The 21,288-nt window shown below is 40.2% G+C and overlaps 2 protein-coding genes across 3 annotated transcripts in view; one reads left to right on the forward strand and one right to left on the reverse strand.

Moving 5' to 3' along the window:
• Positions 1–6,635, reverse strand: LOC131812129 (uncharacterized). Its single transcript, XM_059141231.1, has 4 exons — positions 6,623–6,635; positions 5,423–5,665; positions 4,706–5,347; positions 1–4,469 (listed from the first exon to the last, which is right to left on the reverse strand). The coding sequence occupies exons 1-4, from the start codon at positions 6,633–6,635 to the stop codon at positions 3,943–3,945; spliced, it is 1,425 nt and encodes a 474-aa protein (XP_058997214.1). The 3' UTR covers positions 1–3,942.
• Positions 5,443–21,288, forward strand: part of LOC131812651 (cyclin-dependent kinase inhibitor 2A-like) — a 27,501-nt gene continuing 11,655 nt past the window's right edge. Inside the window, exon 1 of one of the 2 annotated variants that reach the window (XM_059142454.1) lies at positions 5,443–5,578. The gene's annotated coding sequence lies outside the window, so the exon portion shown is untranslated. Of the gene's footprint in view, positions 5,678–21,288 lie in introns of both variants that reach the window. The other variant, XM_059142452.1, reaches the window with a different exon arrangement.

Genomic DNA, 21,288 nt, shown 5'->3' on the forward strand with positions numbered 1-21,288 from the left:
TGTGTTTTTTTTTTTATTAGTAATAGATCTTTGACAACTTCCATTATCAGTACAGATAGATGCAGTTCATTTTTTTATGGCTGTATAATTTTATATTTTATGGATGAAACCCAGTTTAAAAAAGAAATTTATTGACAAACACATAATTTATCTCCTTTTTCCTTTCTTGCTTTTTTTTTTTTGCTACTATATATGGCGCTATAAGGAATATTTTTGGCATCCTTACATGAACAATCTACAGAAATTTATAGGAGACAAACTTCAAGGGTTAATAATACATCTCTCTCCAAAAAAAGGAATACATCTCTCTCTCACACACCCATGCACACAAAGTGTGTGCATATGTGTGTCTTTGTGTCAAATCTTTCCAAACTTCTATGTGCATGTGTATATGTGTATGTCTGTATATCTTCAATATTACATATGAGTGTGTGTCTATATATATACATATATATGTATACATACATGCTGGTATGAGTTATTGAGTTGAAGTGCTGAGTTAAAGGGACATATATCTTTATATGTGTGTATAAACATTTATCCATATATATAAAAATACAAATATAAATACAAATACATGCATGCATGCATATCCCTTTCCATACATATATATCACTGTACATATATGGTATATCTATTTCTAACATGTTTATGTATGTGTATCTTTGCATACTTACATGAGTTATAGGAGAGGAATTGCTAAGTCAAAGGGACATATATGCATGTTCAATTTTTATAAATACTCTGAAGTTGCCCTCCAAAACAATCACACCAAGTTACAATAGTGTGTGTGATTGTTTCCTAATGACTTTACCAACATTAACACTCCTTTGTAAATTTTTGCCACACCCATAGATAGTCACCGTTTCTGTTACCTTTCTTTACAAATGAGTAAAACTGAGTATCTTTTCATATATTTTTCTAACCATTCGTATATGCTCCACTATAAGCTACCCATTGTATTCTTTGCTCATTTTTCTACTGGTTTACCTTTTTGTTCCTATATGTATTTATTTATATATTCTAAAACTTAATCTTTTGTCATACGTTCAATGATAGTTTTGAAATCTTGCTTATGGTGACTTTTGTCTTTTATCTTTGGGGTGTTCAGTTTGAACATGTGCAATATTATGAAAGTTTCTCATGAATCTGATCATCAGGAGTTACCTGAGAGAAGAAATTAATATACTGTACACGATGCGAAGGGGAGGTAAGTGGTACAAAACAAGTCATATTAAGTAAAATATCCTCTTCTATCTCTGCCTGTGCTGATCCAAAATAGAAAATAATTTTCCTCCATTAAAAAAATCTAAGATCTATGCCCTAAACTTATGAATAAGAAAAACACTGAGAGAGATCCATTTTTTAGGCCCAAGGAAAAGAGCAAAGAAAATAAATCACATTCGGTGATTCTCTATTTGCACAAATGACCCACTGATAACTCAGTCCCTATTGACTCCAGCCTTTAGTACAACAGAAGGAACACAAGGCTTGTAGGGCAAAAACCTTCTTGATGATTCCAGCCCTAGCATTTGCTGGCCATAGACTGTCCAAGATTTGAGCCCCTCTGGGCCTCAGTTTTCTCACCTGTAAAATGGAAGTAGTAATCCCAAATTCAAAGGGCCACTGTGAGGATACAATAAGTAATACAGGTAAAAGTGTGTGCACATACTAATGCTCGGTCCTTGAACATACATTTTTTTGAAGAGCACACAGCCAAAAGTCATTTGGAATTCCAAAAGTCTTTGTAATGCCACAAATTGGTTGTTTTGCTAAAGATTCATCTTCATAATTGTATTCTCCTTAGTCTACTATTAAAACTGCATAGAATTGCCCCTGCATGCCACAACTTACAAAACACAGGTGTTGGGCAGCAGGGGAAAATCAAGATGGAATGTAAGTTTAAATTTTAAAACTTATATTCATTGAACGTGGAGCTTATTATAATGACCTTACTTAATGCTCTTACTCAAACGGCATTTCTCTGAAGTGGGCAACTTCCCTATGCCCAGAACAAGTCTGGGTGGAGATGATAGGGCTACAGGTTTTGCATCAACATGGGACTGGAGGAGATTATGCTAAGAGAAATAAGTCAAACAGACAAAGTCAATTATATGATTTCACTTATTTGTGGAGCATAAGGAATAACACGGAGGACATTAGAAGGAAGGGGAAAATGAAGGAGGAGAAATCGGAGTGGGAGAGGAACCATAAGATACTATGGTCTCTGGGAGACAAAATGAGGGTTTTAGAAGGGAGGGGGTGGGGGGGTGAGTGAGCCTGATGATGGGTATTAAGGAAGGCACGGATCGCATGGAGCACTGAGCCTTATAGCAAACAATGAATCATGGAACACTACATCAAAAACTAACGATGTACTACTGTATGGGGACTAACATAACATAATTTCTTTTCAAAGTTATACAGGCCCAATCAATACAGACAGATTCCTGAATTTAAATTTGTCAGCAGCCCCCACAGACATAATGGGATTATATGATATTTAATATTCAGGTGTCACCTGGGCTAGGTTACAGTACCAGCTGTTTTGTCAAACACCAGTCAAGATGTTGCTGGGAAGGTACTTTTTAGGTACAATTGACATTTAAATACATAGACTTTGAAGAAGGCAGATTACCCTCCTTAATGTGTGCAGAACTGACCAAGGCCTTAAGTGAAAAGACAGGCTTTTCAAAGAAGAAACAATTCTTTCTCCAGGCGGCTTGACTCAAAACTGTAGCCTCAGCTCCTCCCTGGGTCTCCAGCCTCACCAGCCTGTCCTGCAGATTTCAGACTTGCCAGCCCCTATAATCAGGTTCGCTAGTTCCTTAGAATAAATAATACACACAGGCACATGCACACCCATCCTGTTGGTTATGTTTCTCTGGAGAACACTAATAGTTTCAAGAGATGTGCAACACATGTCTTCTTCCATGGTTTACATGGTTTACTGCCACAGCTAATCCCCTGCCTGGAAACCCTCATTCTTTCACTTCTCCAAGGTTCCTTCAACCTTGGGAGTTCCTTCCCAATGCTCCCCTGTTCCATCCCTACCTGGAACTGGAACAGGGCTGGGCTGGAACAGGGGAGCATTTTTCCTCTGAGATGCTTTCTCTGAACTACCCACCCTCTAAAGTGCCCCTTCTCTGGGCCATAAAATAAAATCCCCTCACTATGATTGTATATTTTTACTAATTCATCTCTCCTCTGAAGTATTTTGGGGGGCATATTTTTTGGTATATTTTAGGGGGTATTCAGAGTATTTTGGGGGGTAGGGTCGTCGGTGTAGCGCAAGAGCGCAGGATTTGCTTCCCATGGAGTTTACAGACTACTGTAGGAGACAAAACCACAAACAAACAATTACATAGGATAATTTCTGTCCGCTAAATACAGGAAAAACAAAACCCATGATGATAATATGGGGCCCGATAGAGGGAGAGTCTCGGAGCAGGGAAACTTGAGAAGAGATCTGAAGGAGAAAGAGCTAGCCTTATGAAGAGCGAGAGGGGTTTCACTCCGGACCCAGGAGGGCCGAGTAGCCCCAGCAAGGAGCACGGTGTTCGGGAAATCCCGAGTGAATCCTACAGAAGAGCGGAGAGGTGCGTTTGTGAAGATCTAGACATTTGGAACAGCTATTTAAAACTGTACCTAAGTCTCACTTCGACCAGCCGGCCCGATCCACGGCTAAGTCCTGCGATGTGGGGAGGGATGGAGAAGGGGAAGAAGCCTGTCGCCAGACCCGGCCTCTCGGGAGTGTGCGGCGGCTCGGGCAAAGCAAACCTCCCTTCCTTCAAGTACCGCGGGGCTTGGCACCTGATCCCTAAGGCCCTGTCGGCTCTGGTGCTGCGGGTCCTCGTCTGCAACTCAGCCACCAGGCCCGGGCACAAGTAGAAGCCGCAGCGCGGCAGGCCACCGTTAAGGTTCCGCGAAGGCTGGGCCTAGCTAGTCCCACATCCTCTGCCACACGCCCAGCCGGCCAGGCCGCGCCGGCAGCCAGCGACGCTCTAGATCGATCGCGACTGACTGCAGGCCGGGGAGGTTGGGGCACCGGGTCAGCGCCGCCCGCCTGAAAGCCGCGTCCTGCGCTCGACCTCCCGCCTTCGAGGAGCCAGCGAGCCCGCGTCCGAGCTCCATCCAGCCCGGCCGCCGGGGACCTGCCGCACTGCGCTCGGGAGCTGAGCTCCGCGTCCTCAGGCCGCCTCTGTCTCCTCGACTCACCCCTCCTTTATGCTGCCGCTTCCTTTCCTTCCCCCGCTTTTCCTGTGCCGAGTGGACCACGGCGGGGAAGGGGGAGGAGGGACGGTGGCGGGCAGTAAATAATCCGTGGCGTGGAAGACGAGAGGCGGCGGCGGAGCAAGGGAGGAGCGGGGGAGCGACCACGCTGAGGAGTCTGGCGGCGAGAGCGAACGGAGTCCGAGCGCAGGGAGGATGGCGGAGGAGGAGGAGGGCCGCGGGCCGGGAAACCGTGGCTGCGGGGAAACCGGGAAAAGCGGGGAGCAGCCCGTGGGGGAGGGGAGTGCCGCGAGCGGAGGAAAGAGGAAGAAGCGTTCAGATGTTGCGCTGCTTGTCGAAGGTTAAAACCGAAAATAAAAACTGCCTGGCTTCTCCGCCCAGCCCCGCGCCCTCGGCGACGCGGGGAGCGGAGAGTGGAAGGGGAGCCCCCGACCCAGCAGGGACCCCGGCGTTGGGGTTCGGCTCCACCTACCTGGTGGGGCGCCCGGCCCGCTTGCTCCCGCGGCGCCAGCGCCACTCAGTGTCCAGATGTCGCTTCGGCTGCAGGCAGCGGTTTCCTTTAATTTCGCTCGTTTCCCAAATGTAGAAGTGGAGCTTAGCGCCATTTCTTTCAAAACCAACATCCAGCGTCCTGAATGGCTGATGCGGCGCGGAGATGACCTTGCTTTTCCTTTCTTTTTCTCTTTTAAATAATCCGGTTTGGATAGATGGAAGAGCCTTAGCCAGTGGCGCGAGGGATGAAAGAAGGCGGGTAGGGGAACCGGGGCGCGAGCAGGACTGGGAGCCGCCGCAAGGCGGTGGTTCCTGCTTACGACCGTGTCAGGTGACAAATGTTGCGAGGGGGCGGGGGCCTGGAGATGCGTTCTGGCGACAGGCCCTTGAGCTGTCACTTCGTGGGGCGCCGGCGCGGAGGGTGGGAAGGTGGGGGAGAGCGCGGATCGGGCGGGAAAGAGGAGGAGGAGCGGAGGCAAGCCTTGGGTGCTTGCGGCCCGCGCGCGCGCAGCCCTCGGGCTCCACCGCCGGCTTTTCCCGCGCGCGCCGGGCGCTGAACGGTTCTGAGCCCGGGGGAGGTCGGGGGGGCGCGCGAGGGCGCGCAGGGAACGCGGGGGCGCGCCTGCGGGGCGGGGAGGGGCGGGGGGCGGTGCGTGGGTCCCCTAGGCGATCGGGGGGCGGACGCGGCTCTGCCTACCTCTGATGCCAAAAGGCGGCGCAGCGGTCGCGGAGCACAGCGGAGGTGGCGGCAGCGAGAGTATGGTGCGCGCGTTTTTGATCACAGTGCGGATTCGGCGCGCTGGTGGCCCGCCGCGAGTGAGGGCTTTCGTGGTGCGGATCACGCGGCCAGCGGGTGAGTGGGCAGAGCCGGGTGTGCGGGCCGCTGCGGCCCTGGTGTTAAAGCTAGTGAGGAGCCGTCGCCGAGCGCAGCAGCCGCATCCTGGAAGAGCAGGTAAGAAAGGCCTCGAAAAGTCCCGGGCGCAGTCGGCCCTTGGAAGAATTTGTTTGTTATGATTTAATACAGATAAACCATCTTCCGGACCAGGATAGGAGGAGGAGGTTTTTAGGGGTGGAAGCTCTCTCCTCTCTTTCCCCATTCAGGTTACAGTTACTTAGGGGTGTATGGCTCCCGATATATTGAGCCCAGAGCCCCCTTCACACGCCTCCTCAATCCCATGAAAACTCCCGGGAGAACCGGGAGATTCTATTCCACCCTAGAAGTCAGGCACTCCTGAATTTCCTGGGTGGGAGTCAGTAAACACACACACACACACACACACACACACACACACACACACACTGAAGATGTATTTCTAGGGCGCTTTACTTCGCCCTAGAGGAAAGTATTACTAACGGTCTCGGTTTTATGGGGGCCACCTGTTTTCTCCCCAGCCAGGTTAACCCTCTCGGCTTACAGTAGATGGAGGATGTTTTTTTTTTTTTTTTTTGGGGGGGGGGTCGCACATGGCTTGACTTCCCTAAATAGCAACACTGATCGGAGGAGCAAACACTTGCCTTTGAGGTCAGTAGAGAGTTGGGCTTTGGTAGTAAGGTGGAGATCATATTTGGAGCCCTAACAGATTCAGACTGCTCGGGATGATACTTAGCAAAATGTTTAGCAAAAAATAGACCTGCAGTGGTGAATATGAGAAATCACAACCCATCACGTTCTAATCATCTCAGGCCACAATTAACACTTTTTTAAAAATGAGGCCTACTTCTTGAAAAACAAAATCCTAGGTAGTTTTGTCCTCACATCAGACAAATCTTTACTCCGTGTAATTTCCTATGACCAGAATAATTGAAAATATATATTGCTACAATATCCAGACTCTTAGTTAGAATCTGGATATAAATCTAAAAGCAGCTTAATGAGGTTTCATTTTTGTGACCTTACTTGGGGCATCCATTTTCCCGGGAATAGATGTTTTGAAAAAACAAAGGCCAGGGGAAGGGGAATTATTTTTTTATTGTAACGTTAATAGGCCTTTGTCATATAAATGTAAAGCTTCAAACTAGGGGGTGTTTAGTTAGGTGCCTCAATTTACAAAAATTTCCAAGCAGGGGCACGTGGCTGGCTCTGTCCATAGAGCAGGCAACTCTTGATCTGGGGGTTGTAAGTTCTAGCCCCATGTTTGTGTAGAAATTACTTAAAAATAAATATTTTAGAACATTTACAAACAACTTATAGAGTAAATACTTACTTTCTTTTTCATATTATTATGAAACTTCAGGTTTTTTTAAGAATTAGTAAGAGCTTGAAAAGAGCTTGAAAAACATGCTATGTTGCTGGACTTCATTTTATTATTTTTTAAAAGATTTTATTTATTTATTTGGCAGAGAAAGAGATCACAAGTAGGCAGAGAGGCAGGCAGAGAGAGAGGAGGAAGCAGGCAGAGAGCCTGATGGGGCTCGATCCCAGGACCCTGAGATCATGACCTAAGCTGAAGGCAGAGGCTTAACCCACTGAGCCACCCAGATGCCCCTTCACTTCATTTTAAAACATTAACAAGACTTTGTTTGTTCGTTTGTTTGTTTTAGGTGCTTTATTCTGACCAGCAAACGTTTAGCCACCGTATTTTTTTAATATCAGAGTTGTTACTCTTACTCTCTACTTAAAGCTATGTTACTTAAACTGTTAGGGTGCTTCTTGAAATCTGTAATAACAAAGTAGAAAATTTTAATCTATGTAATCTTAGTTATGTGTTTTCTATTTTTAGGAATACACAATGTAATAGAACTACTTTAAGTTAGATACAGTATTCATTTTATATTTTTTGAGATGTTAAAAATAGAAAAATAATAGTTTCATTGAAAGTATCCATTTATTTCTTGTTACTTGAGTATAAATCAATTTTCAAGGATAACATGTGAAATTATTTTAAAAATGCATTGGCTATTTAAAAAGCCCAATTTTTAGTAAATATCTGGTCCAATTTTTAGTTAGGTGCCTCAATTAACAAAAATTGGAACTTAGAGTGCAACTTAGAATAGAATATGTCTTAAAAAGATGTGCAGGGCACCTGGGTGGCTCAGATGGTTGGGCGTCTGCCTTTGGCTCAGGTCATATTTCCAGGGTCCTCAGATCAAGCCCCATACAGGGGCTCCCTGCTTGGCTGGAAGGCTGCTTCTGTCTCTCCCACTCCCCCTGCTTGTGTTCCTGCCCTCGCTGTCTCTCTTTCCATCAAATAAATAAATAAAATCTTTTTTTTTAAAGTTGTGCAATTACCCAACTTTATTTGTGAAATTATACACTATATGTGACATATGGAATTATTAATTATAAATGTTTGATTATATTTCAATAAATATATATTATGCCTCTGGTTATACTGACTTAAAAATATATATGGATGGTAATTACGTTGGGACTCATTCAGTTTCTTAAGAGCAATGCTAAAAATTATTTGTATGAATTAATACAAATATATAAGGTGTAATTATTTTTTATTTTTAAGGGTTCTGCAACTATGTTAATTATGACTTTTTATTTTTATTTTTATGTGACTAGAAAATGTATATAATAAAATTATATATAATATATATAACTAGTTTCTTATTCACACATGCCTGATGAATTACATTAATTGATTTGTTACTTCTATCTTGGTGTGTTTACAAAACAGTCATATTTTTGTGGCATGAAGTATTTATTTGTTTACTCCTATTTGGGAACCCTTAGGGTGTTTTTTTTTTTTTTAATCACCTTTAACAGCATAGAGTTCTCTCAAGGTAGGCACTGTACAGCTAGCATAAACCATTATTCCCAATGTGTTCGTGATCCCCAGGTTGTATGATGTTCTAAAGAAACAATGACACTTTGAGTAACCAAAATTGAATATCCATATACTTCTTTGGGGACTCTTGAATTTTAAAAAGTCCATTGTCATCCTAAGATAGAGAGGACATAACTTGGTCTATGTCCATAATATTTTATATGTTAGTTCATCATTTGTAACGACTATGCTAGAGTGAGGCTAAACCATTTTTCCAACATGTGAATGACTCCTGTTAGTAAAGTGATCCAAACTATCTCAAAAATACTTTCTTAAATAAGGCTGAGTATTTGACCCAGTATTTTTATTCTTTTTAGTTTTCATCCTTTTTGAGAAGCTTAACAATCTCACATCCCCCCTACATATTAAAACACCTTAGGCCAGAGAATCCTTCTATCTGCTACAAAATCTAACTTGAGAATTATTATTTCTGCATGAGAACTATTATTTCTACATGAGAATTATTATTTCTACAGTTTAAGTTATGTAAACAGTGGGTATACTTTCACTTTCTAAATATAAAATTATAGTATTGAATAGCTTTTTTTAAAAATCTACAGATTTCAAAATTCTCATTCTCACATCATGATTACTAATATTGTATCTGTTTATTGACTAATGAGCTTCATGCACTTGTTAAACACTCTACTGGCAAGGACAGTCTTATTGTAGGTATGAGGAACTTTTAAAATATTCATACATTTTTGGAGGCACCGTGGTTGGCTCAGTCCCAAAGACACAGGACTCTTGATCTTGGGGTCCCATAAGTTCAAGCTCCACATAGGGCATAGAGTTTACTTTAAAAAAAATTTTTTAATCAGAAAAAAAATTCAAACATTTTATTCAGTTACTCTCTGGGTAGGTATTATCCAACAAAAGAAAGATTATGACAAAGATCAATGGACAAATAGTAGCAAGAATTTAAAAATCCCTTGAATACTAGCAATAAGATGATAAATTGCTGCACAAAACTATGCACTGGAATAATGGTCTGGAATATTCTAGACTCTGGACTATTATGGACAATCATTTTTGAAGAATGTTTAATGGACTGTGAAATGATGGCATTAAAAGAGTAGGTGATTTTTCAAGATTTAAAACAGTAAACAATTCTTAGTATTGCTTTTCTTCTTTTTCTCTCTCAGAACACACACACACTCACACACACACACCCTGTTTATGTACGAAAATATTTTGCTACAGTGCTTTCCTTAGATGGGGGGGGGGGGGACACTGGGAATGGTAATCTATAATTTCTTCGTTATACTTTTCGAGTTTTCCAAAGTGTCCTGACCATCACCAGTAAAAAAAAATATAGGTCATTTTCAAAGCCTGAAATGATCCGTGTATTACGGATGAACTAGAGCCTGCTTAGCGTTAGATTGGGGGAGGCAGTAAGGAAACTTGAGTTGTGCAAGTATCATGTGTAAGAAGGTTCTTGTAAAGTCTGGAGACAAAGCTGTGGCTTCAGACTGACGCACGCCGCTTACAAGCTTCGTTTTTACCTAGAGGTTAGATGCATAGCTGTGCCTTTTTTCCCAAGGGCCTGGGTGTTAGGCCTCCTGTCACATACTTCCAGCCGGCTTCTAGGACTCCCTCTCACGGGTCCTCTCCCGACCACTTCACGCCGAGGCTCACCGCCTCCCAGAGCCGGGTGAGGGTCGCAGCGGGCCTCCCGAGGACCTGCTGGGGAGAAATGGCCCGCCAGCCAGCAGGAAGCGATACTCGAGTCGAAGCTGCTGCAACCTTGCCTCCTCTGCCTCCCGGCTGCAACCAGCCTCCCGGACCTTACCTTCTCCCCACCCGCTCAATTCCTAGGGACGCTGCGGATGCCGGAAATTTGATTGGCAGCTGGGGTAGAGCCCTCGAAACAAGAGTTGAGAGGCGGAGCCCACTGATCACCCCACTCCGCGAATGCACCCCTTCTGCTTTCAGCCGCCCCTGGGCCTCGTCTCACACCCCAATATTTCCTCAAGTAGGATTTGGTCAGAATAACACAAGGGATTACACGTAGAGCGGGAATGGGGCTTCACTAGGTGAAGGAGGAAGTGGGGGCAGGCAGAGGCTGAGGTGGTCTCCTGGTCTTGCACTAGGAGAGGCGCAAGGTAGGACAGAGGATGTCTCTTGGTCACCGCTCCAGCTAGGAACTGGCTAGCCCTTTCTTCTGGAAGGGAAGATCAGGGAGTGGGTCAGGTTGATTCTGAGACGCCGTGGGGAAAATGTCCAAAACTCTCGGCAGCCAATCCCTTCTGTGCCAGGTGGCGCCCAAAGAGAACTACTGAAAAACTCCCTCCTCCTTGTTACTCTGTCTGCGGTACAAGACGGTAAGGAGAATGACCCCTAGTATTTTTCCAGTGATGAAGAATTTGCCTCAAATTCTTCTCTCAACTGTTTTTTTCTCATACTGCAGCTTTCCTCCTGTTTGAGAACTTTCCCTCCGTTAAAAAAAAAAAGTATTAATACAAGATCAACTTCTATGACGGTAAGCCAACAAATGGAGAAAACCTTGGGAATAAATAAAGGTTTTGTTCAGTAAGGGAAAGAAGGCCTCTCTATAAGGCTTTCCTCCAGCCTGGAAAATACCCACCGACTCGGGACCTGCACAGATTCACCAGGTCCTACTTCATGCTATTTCAATGTATTCAGCAAAAGCACTTACGTTGACAATTGTTGAACTTACTAAGGGTCAGTAGCATTTGTTTTTTAGAGAAAGGAAAATTGAAGAAAATCTTTGTTTCTCATTGCAGGCTTTATAAAAAAGAAAATATAAAAATTTTTATCACAAGTGACTTAATTCTTCAACAAGATCATAGTTTTTCCCTTCACCTCAAAAAAAAAAAAAAAAAAACAAAAACTCAGAATTTATTTAAATAGTTTTAAAGCCAGTAAGAAGAAAGGTTTTGTAGTGGTTCAGAGCTACATGAACAAAGATATGTAATCTCTTAAACAAACTGAAACTAATAAAATTGTGCAATCAGAGTGGTGTAAATAAATATCCCTTTACTTTCTCAATTTAAGCATGAGATTAGTGAGAAGTCAAGGAACTAAGGCAAGGCTTATTCACAGCATCATTACCTGAACTGCTGTTTAAAATATACACTTCTAGGGCTCACTCCCAGAAAATCTGATATAGCATATTCGATGTAAGTCTCAAGAATCTGCATTTTATTTTATTTTTTTAAGATTTTATTTTTATTTATTTGACAGATCACAAGTAGGCAGAGAGGCAGGCAGAGAGAGGGAGAAGCAGGCTCCCCACTGAGCAGAAATCCAGAAATCTGGATCCCAGGACCCAGAGAACATGACCTGAGCTAAGGCAAAGGCTTAACCCACTGAGTACCCAGGCACCCAAGAATCTGCATTTTAAGAAGCCCTTGAGGGGGAGTCTGTTACAGGTGCCCTTTCTGCAACATCATTGGCAAATATGGACAGTGTTGCTTTTTAAACCTTATTTTTGCTTATTTATTTTTAAATCAAGGCTTTGGCCTTTTAGGTAAGATTTAAATTTTAGAATTGGTCAAGTCACACTTTGAGTCCCAGGAAGGATACTGAGAGTCTGAGTAATCAATGAAGGAGCTAATTTCCTAAATAAAGGAGACTTTTTATTATTATGTGACCCTTCATCTGAATTGGAAGATTATCTCTTAGATGCCAGATTTTTACTGTCAGAACATATTCTGGGGCAAAGGATGTAGTAGAATATAATTATACTTGTGTGTTAAAGCCCTAGACAGAAAATTTCCACATAAACATTTATGATATATTTTTTTGAAACACTGTACATACTTACCCCTGCTTACATTGTTGAATAATTCAAGATGGATAGGTAGATAGATAGAATATAAGTGGTTTCTTTCAGTTCATTTTATTATCCGAACAGAAACCAGGCTGGTAAAACCAACAACCTAAAATTATGTAAGAGAGGAAAAACAAAACAAATGTTTCACAGGTTTAAATGACATTTATTGATCACAGCAAAATCACAGTAAAATGTAGGCATAACAGAATAAAGCACTTGTGGATACAGAAATTAGGGGTCTCTGTATCTGTGTAACAGTACAATGACCAGAGAAGAAATATATGTAACTAATGCAAGCTAAAAAAATCATTAGCCATTATAAGAAAAACTAAATTATTATGCCTTCCAAATTATAATTTTCTGTCTCTAAAGTACATTTTGTCTAATGTCATACTTACTTTGCTGGTGTATTAGGGAAGCTTCTGTTTTGCTTTCTTTTCTTTTCTTTTTTTTTGAATGCCACCATTTTCTTGCTCTGAAATCTCGAGGCTGCCAGATGAACTGACTCAGCAACCGTACAACTCTTTCACCCAATTTAAAGAAACAGCAGCCATCCAAAGAACAATGACTCCCCACAGATGCAAATCTTTCTTACCTGTGGAAGAAATAGTATATTTTAACTTTGAAATGATTGTTAAATGTCCACAGAACATGGGACACCTTGAATTTCACTCCATTCGGTTTACATGCTGAATAACTGAAGCTGAATATATTTTATCTAACATATGATTTTTAAAAGAAGTTTATTGAAACTTTCTTCCAAAGGTTTGCTTCCTCTATTCCTTCAAAATAATTATAAAGAGCTTAACAGTAATAGAGCACATCAACTCACATCATCTCCTTCAATTGTCACATTATCCTTCTGTTTTAGAGATTTTTATTTTCTCATTTTATTTTCTCATTTTATACACTGTATACATGTATACATGTATACATATATATATATACATATGTATATATATATATATATTTTAAAGTTGTAAGTGGAGGCATTATATATATATGTATATATATATATAAAGTATACATTATTTCCACTATGATTCAAGAGCAATAAATGGGAAACCTGTGCACAACCATAGGAATCACTTAAAGCATGAGGTAGAAAAGTCACTTCCTTGGAATACATGACCTGGGATTAGATTGTTTCCTTTACTTACTAGTTGCACAGTGTTAAATACTCCATGTTTCCATTTCCTCATCTGTAAACCTGAGCCTGTAGCCTATAGCATTCATCTAATGAAAACTAGATGTAATAGTATATGTAAAGATACATTAAGAACTTTCAGTTGGCATGTATTTGCCAGTTGTTGTTAAAGTGCCAAATGAAACTATGCCCTTAAAAGCACATTAGTTTACTTTTACAGTAAATGCCTACTTAATTTGACTTTAATTATCCAGATTAACTGGAAATTTCTGAAATCCATTTTAAAGGATGTACATATTATAATAAAAATATATTTATTAATTCAAATCCCTGCCATGTGAAATCAGTGTAAATTTGCCTACTTTTTTAAAACCCATACCTGTACAGAAGCCCTATATTATGGCCTTTAGAGTAGGATTCTGAACTATAGTATTCATGAGCATTAAGTAGATATTAAATAATATTCATGAAGCTCTGTTTTCTAAGATGAGATATCAAATTAATTTTAAAAAGCTGAAAAAATTTATTGATCTTCCTTCAATTATCAAAAAAAACTCAATATAACAATAATTTCTGGAGGGAGCACTGAGATCGTAGACTCTTAATTCCTCCAGAAGGTTGCCACCAGTCTGACATCTGAATCAATAGTCTTGGCATAATGTTTTGTAAAAAGAAAAAAAAATAATATAAAGAATTCTGTGTGTGAGAGAGAAAGAGAATACAAGGAAAGAGGAATAGAAACATTAAAGTCATCCTCAGAATCTTCAGCATCTCTGCCTTGGAAGGTGGCATGCAGTTATTTAAATTTAGAAGGATAACAAAAAGGTTAAATATATTATGTTAACTTCCTTAAGGCAAAATTGACTTAGGTGTATAAAATTGGGGCAAAGTAACAAATGTATTATATTGTCATTACCAATTTATTTATTTTGTTTTATTTTTTTAAAAGATTTTATTTATTTATTTGACAGAGAGAGCAAGAGACACAAACAGGCAGAGCAGCAGAAGGAGAAGGAGAAGCAGGCTCCCCACTGAGCAGAAAGCCAGATGCGGGACTCAATTCCAGGACCCTGAGATCATTGAGCTGAAGGCAGATGCTTAAGCAACTAAGCCACCCAGGCACTCCTCATTGCCATTTTAAAAATGGAGTTTAGAGGTTATCATCTCACCCATAAGAAAGAAAAATGTAAGACTGTACTTTTAACCCAAAGACTCAAAGAAGAATGTGAGTGGAGATGTTACATCTGTAAGTAAAAGGTGCTAAACATGAATAGGAATCATTTCCTGATTTATTCAGAATTCATACATATGCATTATGAGGTTAATTCCTCCTAAAGGGCTTTAATCACATATCAGGTGAAGAATGTCACTTGAGGAAGAGTGATCCCCCAAACAAAAATTATTTCTTATAATCTTTTATAATATCAGGTGACATTTTGGCTTCAGAAATCCAGAGAAAGAAAAAAAAAAAAAGTTTGAACATAACAGTAGGACTATAGATCCCCCAAGAAAGCAGGCTACTCTTAAAGAGGGCAACCAGTTCTCCATTTGAAGAAGAAAGCTTCAACTTAGATGATTCCCCCTGAAATTAGAATATCCGAAGTCACTGTTAAACCCAATCAACCATGAACAATCAATTCCCACCCCCAAGAGTGAAAAATTTAATACAATATTATTTCTCTGTGAGTTTCAATAGTTTCTTTGCTTTCTAATAGCACATCCATAACATCAGCAGCATAAGCAAAAATAGAGTAGTATATGTGTCCAAGCTTAGCAACTAAGAGAGCAACATGTGTTTGAAAGGAGAAAATCTATCCCATCAGTAGGAAAAAGAGGGGGGTTAGGAACAGAGGTTTAGAGAAGGAAACTTCATATCCCTCCGTTTTGCCTGTATTGTTCCCACTGTACCTGGTCTTGGACCTGCACACCAAGGAGTGCCGGTGGGTGGTAGTGAGTGAAAGGAAAGCACTGAACACTCACACACTTTGTTGTTACTTCCCATGATTTAATGAAGGTTTTGTGCAAGTTTTGTTTTAACACAGCTCTGTTCTCAGGGGGTTAGAATTCAAAGAAGACAAAATTAATCATCCCTTGTGGAAGGGAGTTGGCTTGTTCAAACCACAGGTACCCATCAGAATGTGTAGTAACCATGACAGAAATACCCCAGAAGAAATTGACTTTGATGGCCTAAATCAGTAACATGAGATAGTAAATGTCAACTAGTGTCCAAGAAAGGAGGTTCTACTTAGTAAGAGTCTACTGTATGCTTAGATTTTTATATATCTGACATTCTTTATTCTTTATAATAGATTTATATATAATATAATATAGATTTATGTCTATAAATCTATAAAATAGATTTATATATAATATATAATGTAATATATTATATTATGATATAATATAATACCCTATGAGGTAAGCTTTGTTTTCCCCCCTTTTGAGAGGTGGGAAGATAGAATCTCATGATATAATGAGCACTGGGTGTTATATACAACTGATGAATCACTGAACTCTACCTCTGAAACTACTAATACATTATATGTTTATTAACCGAACTTAAATTTTAAAAAAGTTTCCATAATTGTTCAAGCCCACAGAGCTAGTAAAGGAAAGGTCAGGTCTATGAGGGTATTGAGACAGATTGTCTCATTACCATGCTTCATTTGTGTTCAGCTCCAAGACAATTAAGGATATGTTGGACATTCTCACCAACCATGTCTGTCCAATTCAGAGTAAGTAGCTGTAGCCACAGAAGAATTATGGAGAGAGGATTAATTTCAAGACTGCAACTAATATTTATTAACTGTGCAACAATGGTAATGTGCCACCCTTCCATTTTCTTATTTATAAATCAAGGGGGTAACTTTTTGAAAAGCAAATTTGCAATATGTGGCAAGAACTCTTATACTTTTGGAAAAACTGCAATACTCTTTATTGTAGCAATTAGAAACCCCTAAAATATCTGATATCACTAAGTAAACTATAATATTATCTCAATAGAATGTGTTGCAACTGTTAAAAGTAGTGTTTATGAAGTGATTTTTTAAGAGAATTTAGGGAAATGTTCTAATGATAAGTGAGAGGAAAAGCTTATTTCAGAATTGTACTATATCTGCAAGAACTAATCAAGGAAAAAAAGAAAATATTTCAAAATTTTAACAGTCATTGCTTCTGCGCAGTGTAATTTTTCATTTTCTTTATTTATCTTATTCCTTTAAAAATTTTGATACATGGGAACTATAATCAGGAAAAAATTATTTAAAAATCATGGAGTGACTCTGAAAGGACATGAAAGTCCAAATTTCTATCATTATATGTATTATTAACCACCAATACGCCACTCAGAAACACAGTAGTTCCTGAAATGGAGATCCTGTCACCTCAGTCCAGGATTTGCCACCTGCTGGTGGGCAAAATTCTCAAAGAAAAGAAAACATTGCTTAGTTGCCCACCCCATACTCTACAAATCAATCAACAGGGAGACACACCAGGAAGAGTGTGGACCACTCAGACACAACTGCTGACCTTGAGCTCAAATTCTATCTCCTTGTGCATTGTTCCTTAAGCACTCTGGGCTTTTTTTATTTTTTTAATTTAAAGATTTTATTTATTTATTTGACACACAGAGAGATTACAAATAGGCAGGCAGAGAGAGGGGGGGAAACAGGCTCCCTGCCAAGCAGAGAGCCCCGATGCAAGGCTCCATCCCAGGACCCTGAGATCATGACCTGAGCCAAAGGCAGAGGCTCAATCCACTGAGCCACCCAGGTGCCCCTGGGCTTTTCTTTTCTGATCTATGAAGGAGGGGTAATACCCTCTATCCCACAGGACAGTTTTGGGATTAGAATTGATATATGTAAAGCTGTTTAATGCTTGTCACATAGTTGGAGTTCAATAAATGGTAGCCATTGTGATTTTCTTGGCAATTTTGAATGAATTTCCTATTGTCCCTATTTCTCTTAATTATATGCCGTATTACTTATTTTATTCCTCAGGATGAGGCTAATTCTCAAAATCTGTGCAAGTAAACAAATTATACACACAAATACATAGTATAGATAGATAGATGTACATATACACACAAGCTATGTTAATGTTTTAGTTTTCTTAACTGGCCAAATAGCAACAGATAGATATAAATAATTCACTTCAGAAACTTCTCAATATGCAAAAGCAGACATTTATAAAACAGCTGAATTCTGGAATGATTGTTTTCATGAGCTGCAAAGATTCCTCATTTCATAAGAATCCACTCTATAGATTCTTTTAACAGTTAACTCCCTACATGGATTTAAAGTCACATTTGTTTTGCACACAATTGGGAAAAGACATCTGCTATATAACATTTACTACACCTCTAAGCCGTCCTCAAAATGATCTTGGGAAGATGACAGATAATGCAGATTCTATACCCAGCTAATACTTTGGAAACTAAAGTTGAAAAATTGTGACTTACCTATAATTATGCATCAAGTTCATTATAAGTGAAGTCATTTTGAGTTTCGTGTTCCTTGCCAAAGTCCTGTCTGAGCAAAAAGAGAAAAATTATAGTAATTCTGAGTGAATGGAGATGTCATGGAGTCCCTAAAAGAATGCCTTACTTATAGCAAATATTCAGTAGTTGTGCTATATTGAATTCAATTAGAGAATATTACAAGGGAGAAGGAAACATCTTCCATCTTGGATCTTCCATAGATCCATCCTGGATCCCCTTTTCTCAGCAAACTTGTTGGAGGTCTGCTCTGTTTTCTCAGGGGTGTCGCTTTCATGTTAATGGTGCCTTTTCTTCTTGTGGAAAAATAAATAAAGGAAAACCTAGTCTTTAATTCTTTACCATTTTTTGTGTAAGGAAAGCCTTGCTTCCCATTTAAAATATCCAGATTGGACACTGAAACCTCAGAATTCTTATGCACGGGTTCTTCAAGGAACGAGCATGTTTCTTGGTTGAACAGTAATCTTTTGAGGCACAGTCATTAATATACTTGCTTTGTAAATGGGGATATTGAAGCCTGTATAATGTATGGCCTGCTCGAGGTGATAGGTGGTAGAGCTAGGCCCGGGGCTCTCTTTTCCTTACATTATTAATTTCTTCTAAATTAAAGGGGGACATGACATTATTCTCCCATTGCCTTAGTCTTCAAATAATCCTGTCACACCCAGCATTCAATCCTAGAGTCCATCTCTAAAGACTTAACCCAGCTGTGTCCAGAAGCTCTTTTACAGAGCTTACCTTGCTCTGATAAGCTATTTCCTAAGAACCTCTCCTTAATAATGGGATCCTCTCCAGAACCTGAAATACAACATCTTTTCTCTGGTACCACAGGTCTGAGGTGTCAGTTGCCAGAGTACATTTTCCTTCTCCTCTATCTTGATGGTAGACTCCCCTCAAGAGCTCATCCTGTTTCAAAACCACCTTCCCCCTCCAGAGAAGCAAACATGTTCATGGTTGTTACCAATACACCCTCTTGACTAAGGACCCTTCTTTTGCACCCCCAGCTTAAAGCCAAGCGCCTGACATACAGTATCTCTCTTCAGTTACTCTTTGTCAAAGTTATGAATGATGGTTTCCAGAAAGGCAAGTCTTGTCTAATAAATGTATCATATTCATTTAATTAATTAGAATGGCTAATGTATGCACATAGTACAAAATTCAAGCATTACAAGTTGCAGAATGTGAAAAAGAAAGTCTGGGGTCCATTCCAGTTCCTCATTTCTTTCCCCCACAGTTAACAGATTTTTCCGTATCTTTCCAGAGATGTACTATGTATATTTTATTTTTAACTTCAAACTGTATTTTGGGCAACCATTTAATGGCAATATTAATATTTAATATGGTAAAGAGATTCATGCTTTTAAACACAGCTTTTGTGTGGGTTTCCCTTGATATCATAACCTCAAGAAGTACAAAGAATAGAGCAAGATAGATCTCATTTTAAAGATATGGACATCGAAGCTAAAAATAGTCTTGAAGGAATTCAGAGTCAAAAAAGCAGTTCACTAGGTACATCAGGACTGTCACTTGGTCTCAATTCAGAGCTACTTCTCCAACAACTTTTATTTTCCAAATAAAGTAATATTACATTATATGTTTGCACACAATGCATATCATACCTTGCCAATCCTGCAATGCCTTGTCAGAATCAGAACCTAATTTCAAGATATTACCTTCTCAAATATCTTTGTATCTCTTTCTGGTGATGTGTTAAAGTGATAGTCACATCTAGAATGACAATCTGAGCAGCCCCTTCCAGGCTCCTCTGAAGGCTTTTTTTTTTTTTTTAAAGATTTTATTTATTTGATAGAGAGACATAGCAAAAGAGGGAACACCAGCAGGGGGAGTGGGAGTGAGAGAAGAAGCAGGCTTCCCGATTAGCAGGGAGCCTGATGCGGGGATCCATCCCTGGACCCTGAGACCATGACCTGAGCCAAAGGCAGTCACTTAATGACTGAGCCACCCAGATGCCCCGAAGGCTATTTTTCCATTTTATTTTCCAACTTCTCCCCATACATCCCAGTGAATTGTTTTCTTTTCTTTTTTTTTAATTAATTAATTTATTTTTAGCATAACAGTATTCGTTATTTTTTCACCACACCCAGTGCTCCACACAATCCTTGCCCTCTATAATACCCACCACCTGGTTCCCCCAACCTCCCACCCCCCCGCCACTTCAAACCCCTCAGATTGTTTTTCAGAGTCCATAGTCTCTCGTGATTCACCTCCCCTTCCAATTTACCCCAACTCCCTTCTCTCTAACTCCCCATGTCCTCCATGCTATTTGTTATGCTCCACAAATAAGTGAAACCATATGAATATTGACTCTCTATGCTTGACTTATTTCACTCAGCATAATCTCTTCGAGTCCCGTCCATGTTGCTACAAAAGTTGGGTATTCATCCTTTCTGATGGAGGCATAATACTCCATAGTGTATATGGACCACATTTTCCTTATCCATTCGTCCGTTGAAGGGCATCTTGGTTCTTTCCATAGTTTGGCGACCGTGGCCATTTCAGTGAATTATTTTCAGTGTTCCCAAACTTCCCCACCCTTTCCACCAAATCCTTTGATTTGTAGGGTTACTGGGGCAGCACCATTAAGAGGCTTTCTTTAAGTAAAATAGGTTCTCTTGTTGTGTCATGATCTCCACCCTCAGCTGGGTTCTCCAGCCTAATGAAATATTTCTCTAAGTCCTACTCAGCCCATCCCTCTCTCCTCATCACAGATATTCTAAATCTTCACCACTCTCACTTCCTTTTTTAAATGTAATTTTCATTTAAGTTCCAGTTAGTTAACATACAGTGTAATATTAGTTGCAGGTGTACATCTTAGCGATTCACTAATATTAATATTAGTTTCATGTGTACACTTAGTGATCGTATGATTGCTTACATACAATACCTGGTGCCCATAACAACTGCCCTCCTTAATCCCCATCACCCATTTCATCCATCCCACACCGCCCTCCCCCTGGTAACCATCAGTTTGTTCTCTATACTTAAGAGTCTGTTTCTCTTGGTTTGACTCTCTTTTATTTCCCCTAAGATCATTTTTTTGTTTCTTAAATTCCACATATGAGTGAAATATATGGTATTTGTCTTTCTCAGACCAACTTATTTCCCTTAGCGTAATACTCTCAAATTCCATCCACATTATTACAAATGCCAAGATTTCATTCTTTTTGATGGCTGAGTAATATTCCAGTGTATGTGTCTGTCTGTGTGTCTTTATCCATTCATCAGTTGCTGGACACTTGGCCTCTTTCCATAATTGGCTTTTGCAGATAACACCACTGTAAACATCAGGGTACATGTATCCCTTTGAATTAGAATTTTGTATTCT

This window comes from Mustela lutreola, chromosome 12 (genome assembly GCF_030435805.1).
Source record: "Mustela lutreola isolate mMusLut2 chromosome 12, mMusLut2.pri, whole genome shotgun sequence".
Taxonomy (NCBI): Eukaryota; Metazoa; Chordata; class Mammalia; order Carnivora; family Mustelidae; genus Mustela; species Mustela lutreola.